Source organism: Channa argus, chromosome 11, assembly GCF_033026475.1.
Source record: "Channa argus isolate prfri chromosome 11, Channa argus male v1.0, whole genome shotgun sequence".
Taxonomy (NCBI): Eukaryota; Metazoa; Chordata; class Actinopteri; order Anabantiformes; family Channidae; genus Channa; species Channa argus.
In genome coordinates, this window is record NC_090207.1 from 11,603,226 (window position 1) to 11,615,306 (window position 12,081).

Sequence of the window (12,081 nt, forward strand, 5' to 3'; positions counted from 1 at the left end):
AAGCAAGACAAATAATCTCCAGTCCTGTTTGCAAACATTAGGGTGAGTGTAACAGGGCTGAATGTCAGTACTCTGTAGTACTCTGCTATCTAATTTTGGTTTGCTAAATTAGCAGTGTTTGTTTGCATGCAGCTGAGGATGTAGACATGTATTTGCAAACATTTTGGCGACTGGGAAAAAAAAGTTTTTGATTGATATTTGGCCAAATCGTTGTTAATGGGGACCTTTAACAAAAAAATGCAAAATTCATTTTAGAAGTGATAAGTTAGGATCTAAAAAGTAACTTTATGACTTAACTTGCATTTAATGAAAAGCAAAAAGTAGCATGTAATACATTGCTTTAGGCAACTCAGTGGACGCAGTGTGATACAGCGCGTGACAGCATCACGACAACCCTTTAGTCCGAAGGAGCAGAAACACTGTACATGTCTTAAGGGTGAGTCTGTAAACGTAAAACAAAATACTAATTGATGTGACTCAAGCACATTAACAACATTTTGAACATGCACATTACTACATCTACTGAGAGAACTGTTTTCCCTAACGAGCAGTGGCCAGTTAACAGCTCTTTTTAATAATGAGCGAACTACAAGTGATAATACTTCCTCACATAGCAGCCACAACCCAATGCAAGTTAGAAATTGTAGAAAGAATCTAAAGGAACTTAACACACTTGTCATGTATGTTTAGAACATATATCTTTATATAAAAACACATGAACAAGCAAAGCTTAGTGTGATCTGCCTGCATGACCTGGTATGTATTTATACCCAGATTAACAGTAGGAAACATTCAGTTCAGTATTATTTTGCCATCCCTAAATTATTAACAACGGAGGGAGCACTGGCCTGCCAGACTGCATTTCACCACTGATTCCTCAAAGGCAGCAGGTACAAAGTGTTACAGGCCGCATGCTGCTAGACATACGCACAGGCTGCAGAATGACATGTTAAGCATCCCAGGAAGCAGGTAGCTGCCAGGAAGCCTGAAGAGTGTTAGACAATACCAGATGCCTGACAAGATAAAAAAAAGCAATATGAAAGCAGCCTATTAGACACCTGGATGTGAATTTAGCCTACCAGGCAGTCAAGTAATGACAAACTGCTCAGTAGGATGCTTGCCATTGTATTCTGGGAAACAAAATGTGCTATTAAGTGTCTTGTGTTTTTCGTTTTTTTAAGGAGTGTTGACGTCTCACATGTTTCATCATGAATGTATTTAAACGAGCAAGGTAGACACTTTGAAATAACAGTCCCTCTATGAAGTCAGTTTTTACTTTGGATAAGTCTACTATTGTCATTAGGCCCTGCAGTTCTTTCCCCTCACTTCTTGGACATATTAGCATTTGAGAAAATGCAAAAACAAGACTGAAAGAGGTTGGCCGAGGTACTTAGCCGGGTTGTGACTATGTTACTGCAGCGTTTCATCCGTGTCAATTATGAAAATAGCGAAAGCTTTATATAGTTTTTGAAATTCTAAAAGCGAAACTCAGAAGAAAATGATTGGCTTTTCTGCACCATTAACAGATGTGCTAATGCATACTAACATTTGTTTCAAGCACAAATTCTTTGTATAACTGAACAAGTAATAGGGCTGCAGAGATCATAGCTTTTAGCAGCATTTTTATAGTTACAGGCTGTGGAAATTGAACAGTAGGAGAGAAAGAAACTACAATATAAAGGATCTAAGTTTTTTCTTGTTTGGTTCTAAATTATCATGTTCACAGTAAAACTGTTCTATTGCTTTTCCTCCAGGACATCTGTATGTGTCTATTGTATTGTGTCTACACACATGCTCTTGTTTGAGAGTGTGTGGCGGCTTGGACCCCCTGTCATGCCCTGTCAGTTTACTGTAATGCCAAAGACCACGAACACACACTGCATTAGGCAGTTTACATGCTCATCCACACACAGACACAAATGTAGCTGATCCTGCTGGATATGTAAATGGCTTTTATTGTGATCAAAGGTGGTTTTCCAATAACAATTAAAGATATATGTATATAAGAAAGATGTATTAAAGATAAATCGTATTTCTTGTGATGGGTAAACTCCCAGGACAAAAACTGATCACTCTGAAGATTAAGGCAGTAACTTTGCAGACCATCATTTACTCCTTCATCTCTTCTTGTTAATATGACAATATTGATATTGATTTTGAAACAGCAAATATAAGATAAATTCTTTCAAGGTCACCAATGTCATTGCTAAGACAGTTTGTGTACAGTGGCTTTATTTTAAATATATATAGAACATAAAACGTGGGTGCTTCCTAACATACACTAAATTGTCTTTAGACTTGTGTGTTTAATGGGATAAACTGATGTGAAACAAAATCAGTCTTAAACTCTCATTTAGTCTCTACATCACCCAACACAATAAAGAGACTGGAGGATTTCTGGATTCAAAAACATTTGTATTGCTATGGATCGCTAAAACAATGAGGTAAACACTGGCTCCATGAATCATTGCCATGGCACTCACCTCATTAATCAGGATCCAGTGACAATCGAAGGCCACCAGGTTGGTCTCCACCACCTGCAACAGAATAAAATCCACCATCACATTTACAGCAACAAAAAAGCAGCTCTTGATTTAGTGGAAATAAGAAGAATTTACATTTAAGACTAGTCAAAATGTAAACGCGTGAAAAGAAAAAGTAATCAGTTTTGGTTTTTTTTGTTTTTTTTTAATAAAGTAAAAGTACATTTTATTTAGTTGCCTTTTAAAGATACTCTCTGGCTTGGATAATGCGATTCATATCATCTAGTGTGAATGTTATGGAGAAGAAAATTATGGAAATGTGCAAGGCTGAAAACCATTGTGAAGCTTGGCAGAAGTGATTTGAGAAAACTTAAATCAAAGGTGCTCAAAGTATCTGTCAAAAATCTTATCAAGCACATGCAAATGTGGCAAAGCTTTGTGGCGTGTGACAGAATACGTGCACTCACTCACAGACACTCAGCCATATAAACACACCTTTAAACCTCAGCAACAGAGCTTTTCTCACTAATTTACACACGTTACACACACCCCTCTGTCCCAGCCTCACACCCACACATACACACACACACACAGCTTTCTAAACTTCAATTTACAATCATTCTAACTTTAAAAACACTCAAATCTTCTTTCAGATACCATGTAACGCCCTTTTGAAGTTGTGAGAACCAGCCAAAATGTCCCGACTGAAATGGCAAACTTTGTCCACATAAACTTAGAAGGACATGTACACGCAAGCAGCCACAAACACACTGCCACAAAATTATATGTCTCAGCAGAGGGAAAAGAACACCTTCCTCATCAATTGTTAATGGTGCAAGTAAAATATTTATATGTGTGAGTTCTTAACCTGTAACTACATAACTGTTAAACACTGCAGCAAGGACACTTTGAAAAGGCGCTAGCTAGATGAAAGTGTGTGTGTGTGTGTGTGTTAACAATACTGTCCATCTCTCACACACCCCTGAAATGGCAGTTAGCTTTGCTTCTTTTACCTGAGTCGAAAGAAGTGTAAAACTGAACACATGCGATTGTAGACAAGGGTCCGGGGGTATCACTGTATGAATCCAGGAAACTAACTTTTGGTGTGACTTTCAGGTTCTGTCTCCCTCTTTAACTAAATGTGCCTCTTTCTGTTCTACTCAATTACCTTATAGTCTCTATCCCTCTTTATGAAACCATTTTTAAGGTATATATCACTCCATCTGTTTCATTTAGTTTTCAACAAGGATGAGGGTTCAATCTTATTAGCTCGCTTTTTTCAGTCAGAAACACTTGTTCAAGCCCCTGCCTTACATATTTCTTTTCCCCCACCCAGCCGTTTAATTTAGTTCTCTTATCGTTGTTCCTACCTCACCTCTCATCCCATCATCTGTGCTCTTCTTTAATTCCTCACTTCTCACTAGCTGAAAGCTCCTGCTCCTACTCTTCCCTTTCCCTCTGCCCCCCCATTCCTGCTGTAAAAATACAGTGTCACTCGTATATCATTAACAATAATTGTCTAGGTGACTGTAGCACCGTGTTTCATAAAACACTTTTTAGCCGTAAACAAAAGGCAACAGCTGGAGAGGGTGATGGAGCATGGCTAATAGTGGTTTAATCTCCCAGAGTCTCCATAAAACTTCATCATTATAACATAGACAGCTGCCGTAAAACAGTCTGTCTATGGGAAACATGGTTGCGACACAGACACGCAGGAAAAGCAGGAAGGAGAATATTGAGGCCAGATGCAAAATACAAATTTGAGAAATTTCCTCTATAGTTTTACTTACCGTGCCACGTGAAAACATCACTGAAATTAACAATAAGATTCACTACAACAAGTTAGTGATGTGTATGTGTGCCAGCTGTAGCTCAGTTGGTAAGGTAGTCCAAAAACCACAGGGTCAGGGAGACAGAACAGACAGAAAGAAGACTGAGGTTGATCTTTTTATCTTGCCGTCCTTTACCCTGTCTGCTTCCCTTGGTGCTCATTAAGAGTTTAGACAATATTCACATGGGATTATGGGTAAAACTAAAATGTGTGTGCCTTTATATGTGAGTGCGATTGGGTGTTTAAAACAATGTAAATATGTATATGTTGTTGATTGTTTGTATGCATATGCCAGTGAGTGCTAGTATTTCTACTTTTCCCATTGTGACTTCCCCCTGGCAGCCGCCTGGACAGATGTTCCAATCTAATTAGCGAAAGGGCAGACTCCTAACACTAGACATGACTCCTCTGGGTTTGAAACTGTTCAATACACACACTCTCTATAATACACACACATACACACCCACACACATGCAAGCACAAAACAAATACAGCAACAACAATTCCTGCTGCTAGCAGCTCAGCAAAACTCCCCCATTTGTGCGCAATCGTGTGTTTGTCCAAACAGACACACACACAAACACATACAGAGATGCAAACTAACAAAACACAGTCTTGTTAACAACTCAGTCCCAACCTGGCAGGTAGGTAGGTAGGAGTCACCTGGATCTCCCCTTAATGCTACCACTGAGATTCTTCTGACCGCTCTGACCAACTCAACTCCACAAAATCTTCATTGCAGTTTTCACTCTCTGAAACCAGGAAATCACACAAACACCTGCTCTGTGGTCTAAGAACAAAATCAATCACTCAGTGTCAATATAAGTAAGCCTTTCTCCCAAAGACTGCAGCGGACAGAGAGATTTAAGACTAGTCTGCAACACTGTACCGGTGTTCACCCTGGTCTTGTATGTGTTCTATTGAGTGGTCATGATACAGCCAAACACCATTTTGATCCTGTAATGACCTCCATCCACCAGTGACTCCAGCAGGAGTTAAACGTAGAGAAAATCATCCATTCTGGCAAATGGCTGCTCTTGCCTGACAAGTTCTGCTGCTCATACCAAGGCCTTGCTTGGTGTAAGCACCACAGAGTATACAGTAGTGCGCACACATGTGACACCCTGAGACATGAGACAAAGACTTTGTTTTTCTACAGCAATAATTATAGTTGACTGTAGTATCTAGTAAATTCATGTTTATGAACTATATGCAAGAGAGCAAGAAATATAAATATAAAAGTAGATTTTGCTTAAATAGAGATTAGGGAAAGCTTGAAAAGGGAGAGTGGGCGTTGCTATTGAATAAAGTGCTCTAAATTGAAAATTAGTTATGTAATGTAATTTCATGCACTATTTGTGATCAAATCAAGCAAATAGCCTACAGCCCACCCTCTAAACTAGGCAGATCCAAGCTTCACACTTAAACATGCAAACATAAGCTGTGAAAGAACAGACACAAATATAAAAGTTACACAAAGACAAACTGAGCGCATGCACTTACACAGATTCATTTCTGCCACTGTGGTACAGCCACTGCTGGTTTACTTTTCCTAAAAAAAAAAACGACTTTTTATTTATTGTACTATAAGGTTGTGCCGCCACTGAAATCTATCGTGCTATTGTCCAAGCCTGCTTCTTGATTACTATAAATAATTTGTGTTTCTTTCTCTTCAATGTTTTCTGTGGGGACAAGGTGTCTGTATCTTGAGGTGGGGGAGTATGATTACTGTTATCATCTCAAACTCTTCATTCCACCTGAATGCTCTAAGTTCAAAGAAACCACTACAAAGAAACTAGAACATCAGAAAGACAGGATGAAAGTAAAGAAAATGCAAGGCAGACAAAGAAGTGTTACTAAAAAAAAAAAAAAAAAAAAAAACAGAAGGTGAAGTAACTTGTACTGTAACACACAACTGTAATTGCCACAGTATGTAATTGTAATTACATAGCATCATTACATTGCCATCTTTTTTTTTTTTTGGACTTGATTGGATTATTGGATTTCTTTTATTGGTGTTTTTCTGAATTTAAAAAGAGAGGGACCACCTAGACCACCTAGGTGGTTATCATCACACAATACAAACGCCAACATTCATGGTGGTATGGGGGTACATTAGTGCAATGCATGGGTAACCTACACATCTGTGAAGGCAACATTGTTGCTGAGCAGGTTTGGAGATTGCGTTTTTTATATAATTTGACACAGAAGGAACTGGTTGTTGCGAAATTTGATAATTTTCACTGTCTGCCATACTTTAGTCTACACCCTACAGATATTCAACAGACTGATAAGGGCAACCTGTAAGGACTTTTCAACTTTGTATAGTTAGAATAATTTGTCCAGGCTGCTCCAAAAACAAATACTTGATGTTGTGAACTGGTATTTTTAAAAGTTTGATGCAAATTTTCATACTGATTCTAGATAATAGTCAGGCTAATGTTAAAACTGACAAACACTTTCACCTTCCTCACCTTGTAACGAACACCAACTGTATAAATGAAGCCTGACGCCATTAAACAGTGCTAAAAACTGACTTAGTATGAGTGTGACAAAGTTTAGATGTGATTCGTTCTTGTTCAAGCAAAGACTGTATCAGTTCTCGTTAGATCATCAGCTTTTTATCCTGGTAATCCATGGATGCTGTTTCCCCCTCAGGGATCACTGGAGAAACTGCATTGTGGCTTTAATGCTTGTCTGATATCGTTCCTCTACCAGAGACAGCAAACTCAGAGATGTTAGTTTGGTTAAATTTGCTGCTGTAATTTAGACACTAGACCGTATGTGTTTTCGTCTTGCTAACTGAAGCATTTTCTCTTTAATACTTCACAACTGCCGCTTTTAGGAGTATGGTCACTCACCTCCCTCACAGTACTCCCCAAGTGTGTCCTATGCATGTTTGATTGTCAAGTATGTGCATTCATGTTTGTGTCTTAAAAAGGGACGATGTCAAGCGGAGGACGGTGCTTTATGGAACAGCTTTGCTCTAGGGAGTTACATGCTTGGCAAAGGAGGGTGGAGCTCTGGCTAATGGTGCACAAGCAAGCAGGCAAACAAACGTACACACACAAAGAAGTACTGCAGTGGTGTGACTACTATTAGCACACTAGCATTTTCCTTTTCCTTTTCCTTTTCTTTGTTACCATGCTACCATGTTATTATTATCATCAAATGCAATATGTATTCCACTCCACATACACTCATATAAATCTTCATAAAAGCATAATAAATGATGCCTACATGAAATAATGTATAGACATAAATTCACCCACCACACATGCACATTCACATATGGGATTTGACAGCTATGACTAAAGAGGTGAATTATAAAGTTACGTGGTGTCTTCGTAAAATATAATCATGTAATGTGATTTGTTACAGCGGGGTAACACAAAGCCAGGTGGAGTGTTGGTAAATTTTACATAAGCCATGGAGATAAACATCCTGCCCATAGCATTTAATAGCTTTGTGTGCTACCTATAGGTTGACAATTTGATTCGAAATGCATCTGATTATGAAAGTAATAAGCTTTATGATTTGAGAAACACTAAAAATGACAAAAAAATTATCGCGGATGAGGGAATCGTAAATAAGCTATAAATCTCATATGATATAGTGTGCAAACTCAAGTATAGGCACTCACAATCATGCAGATTAATGACATTAGCAATGACTTTAAATCATAAGGTTCTATTTCATTATAAAGTTCAATCACATCAACTAGGGCCATAGGTTTATTATGTGGAAATTTGAAATACTTTTTCCTTTTTCCAGGTTCAAAAGTGATGACATTCAAAGCTCAGACCCAGACAGTGATATCTATAACCAATATCTCTAAGCAACACAAGAAAAAGAACAGAAAACAGCAGATAGAGGGGAAGCAGCCAACAATAATGAAATTCAAGAGAAAACAGGAGCAGAAATTTACATATCTGGTCTTGGTTTGTCAACATTTGAATTGCATTTCTTGTAAAACTGACATTTGTAAATAGTATATCTGTCAGTTTAGATTAGTCACAGTGAAACATGTCGATCAAAGTACAGTATATCACTGAATTCACTGAACACTGTAATGAAACAAAGTGTGACTAAATTGTCTACTTTTGTCATAAGAATCCTTGATTTTTGGGTACAACCTTATCATTGTTATAGAATAAGATGATACTATCTATCAAACATCTCTTTCATTCTATTACATTACCAATGTGACATCATTACACATTTATATTATACAATTTTTGATATTACATATCTCAAATGAATCTATGGTTAATTTAAAAAATATAATATAGCTTTTCTGTATTAGTTTCGTTATCTAACATATGAAAAAGAGTCATTTCTCAAACCACTTAAATTCAGGTAAAACCATATAATTCCAAGATTAAGAAAAGACTAATAAATACATTAAATTGTAGCTGAAATACTAATTACATTAAAGGTTTCTTCACCATAACAGTCTAACAAGTTACCTCCAAAATAAAATAAAAAGGTTTAGTGATTTCATGCCAATGCACCGCAGACCACTTCTCTAGTCTCCAGTAGCTATGTGCCTGATGTGCTGTCTGCTGAGGTGCACTGGTAAGCAACAGAAGTAGTTTGTGAGAATATTTTCTGTTTTTTTTCGAATGGAGATATTTCATTGACCTCATTCTGCAACTGCAGCTCACGGCAGCAGAGCAGCAAGGCAGCAAGGCAGCAGGAAATGAAAGTGTTTGAAAAAGTGTAAATATTTGTGGGGCTCGTCCTCAATGGACAAAGTTAAAGGAAAAAAGAAGATGGGAAAGGCAAGATTGTTCATTATATATATATATATATATATATATATATATATATATATATATATATATATACACACACACACACACACACACACACACACACCACACATTATGACCACCTGCACATTTGAATGCAATCCAATATAGTGACTGGGCCATGAATTCTACTTTTGCAAGGTTACAATTTCTTAGTTTTTAGGTTGAAACTGTCAGAAAGGTGATCATTCTACTATGTGTTTGTTACTGAGGTGAAAGTGGGCAGTGGAGTCATTTGGAATGTATTATAACAAGAGGTGGTTCTAATGTTTTGATCACCTTGTTTAAAATGAAAGAGGTGGCCAAAACAGAAACACCTCTTCCAGAATTTTCAAATTACATTGAATAAAAACAGCACAAGGTCTTGTAGATGTCCATGAGGAACTGTATGTTTTATGGTGAAGTTCTCCATACAAACAAGCTATTTAGTGAAACTGAAAGCATTCCTTTTAAAGTCTAAGAAGCATGAAAACTATAGATTTTAAAATAGCATGACAGTATTAAATAGGATATTTCTTCAGGAAACAATGGTTAGTGTACTGCGGTCTTAGACTCGGATTCAGTGGACCATACCATGATATCTGTCAGAGGGATGTCAAAGGCCTTTATGATTTCTCCCCATAGCTAATGACTCTAAATCACAACCATTACTGTCTGTTTAAATAGTCCGACTCAGCGGTGGTCACACACCAACGATCTACAAAGTCTATAAAGGTTGTGCTGGTAGGGAGGTGGGAGAACGAGAAAGAGAGATATTGAATAATACTGATTGTGGCTATGTGTGTGTTAATTTATGTGTGTGAGTTCTTTTAGTGATAGCTCAAGAATGTTGTCTTGTTTTGAAAACCCCAATTAACAAGGTTTGTTATTCCGTGTCTCTCTTAATCACCCCTTCCCATGCAAACACACGTGCACACACACACACACACACACACACACACACACCAAGAGCTGTCACATTCAAAAAGAGTCAGCAAAACTCTTGTTGGCAAGGTATCACCCCACTAAAATTCTATCAGCATTATCGATCAATCGCTCACTTTCTGATGAAAAAAAAAAAGCAGCCATAAGTCACTCTCTTGTTTCATTGTTCTCCCTGTCTCCTCTGGTTCTTTCTGTCTGAAATGTACAGTAATACTATTGTAGGAAAGTGAAGGTCTTTGATAGTATGTCTTATGATGGCAAAAGGTAACAGGTGCAACATGTAAGACATCCATCATCCATGTATGTGTTTGTGGGCATGTGTGTGCATGTTGGCCTTTCAGTTTATTGATCAGACCGCTGACCCAAACATACACACATACATACAATTGCACACGGCCCGACTCTATTAAGTATGGAGAAATGCGACCTGACATTTAGATATGAGCAGATGTCTGAAACAAAGAGAAGAAGGTGTCTTGCTATAGGTCAAAGATAAACAGTTTTGTGTGAATCTGGGTAGGATTGTGTGTATTTGCATATGTGTGCACATGTGTGCGTGTTTTTGTATGTTATTTATGTGATTTAGTGTTTTTTTCCCCAGTAAAAGAGTAGATTGTTCTCACTAGACACATGTATTTATTATACATGTCCATAACCCATATTAAAGTTCAGCTTCACCAAAGACAGTAGAGGACTGTAATTGCCACAATCTATACTCAATTCACAAACCTTCATTCAGCATATTCCTATCCATTTACACAGGGTATTGTTTCTTTGCAAATAATTGCATTTATTTGCAAAGGCATATAACACTATGCATTCTAATGCAGTTTATTGATTAGATGTCACTAAAATGCATGCATACATACATACATGTTCAATAGGCTTAAACTTGAAGCCTTTATAGTCAGCCAAACATTGACTGATATCAAACAAACAAATGTTAACAAACTTAGTTGTGTTTTGTAAATATAAGCACATTTAGACTAGACACAATCAAAAAAAAAGTTGGGACAGTGTTTACCACTGACTGACCTTTGCTATTAATTAGACCTTTCTTCATTTGGCCACTAAGCATTTCAATTGTTCCTATTTTGCAAGTGGAATATTTGACTTTAGACTTTACCTGAGATCAGAAAATCAATCTTTTCTTTGTACCTTATTCAGATAAATAAATGAGCAAATCCCAGATTTTCGAAAAAGTTACTATTTTTCTGGAAATTATGTTTGTAATTGTTGTGTGGCACAAGATGTTTTAAAGATATTCACCTGAATAGAAATTGTTCATTCGGCTAATCTCTTAGTTGAATGATGATGGTAAGGAAGAGGAGGACGGGGTAGACGTGGTGGTGCTGGTGGTGTTTTTTTATTAAGGGTAATTGAAGCTAGTCTACAAGTAAATGTCTTAGTATACAGTGTTACATAACACAGTCCACAAAACAACTTTGATTCAAATATTGTAAGTTAGTTTTTAACCTAACAGTAACCTTATAAATACTTCTTACCAATAATTTACCCACTAACCAACTATAGTCTTAAAGGACAGTAAAAACAGCTTGTCCCTGTGGATATTTTTACATATTATTCTGCACTCCTACTTCACAAAAGACCCACTGCAGTTACAATAGTAAAACGTTTGATGAGTCACATTTGAGATATTTTGAGCATCCTAACACGGGCCAGTAACTTCAAATAATACTGTTTACTTCTATTGATGCAGCATCTATATAACGTTAAAAGTAGGACCTAAAGCCTAAAAGCCTAAAGAACAGGCAATCATCTTTAAATTAATGTTTTTATTCGCCTCCGTAAAACCAAAAAAAAAAAAGAAAAAGAAAAAGAAAGAAAAAAAGAAACAGCATTAGCTCAATGGCCCAAATGGCAAGAGGTCGTGTCAGTGCAGTGAAAAGCAGAGCAGAAGAGAGCAAAACACAGGTGAATTAAAGGTTAACCCCTGCCCTAAAATGTCAGAACCTATACAAACTGATATTGCCTATAGCGTGGTCAAAAGAGAAACCAAAAGGTTGTG

At 37.2% G+C, this 12,081-nt stretch overlaps 1 protein-coding gene across 4 annotated transcripts in view; it reads right to left on the reverse strand.

Annotated features, from left to right (window-relative positions):
- Window positions 1–12,081, reverse strand: part of grid2 (glutamate receptor, ionotropic, delta 2) — a 443,522-nt gene that overhangs the window by 159,556 nt on the left and 271,885 nt on the right. For all 4 annotated transcript variants that reach the window (XR_010915583.1, XM_067521709.1, XM_067521712.1 and 1 more), the window contains one exon: window positions 2,484–2,537. Coding sequence is in view for 3 of the 4 variants with exons in the window: in XM_067521709.1 (XP_067377810.1) it covers window positions 2,484–2,537 (54 nt within the window). In the remaining variant the exon portion in view is untranslated. The remainder of the gene's footprint in view (window positions 1–2,483; window positions 2,538–12,081) is intronic.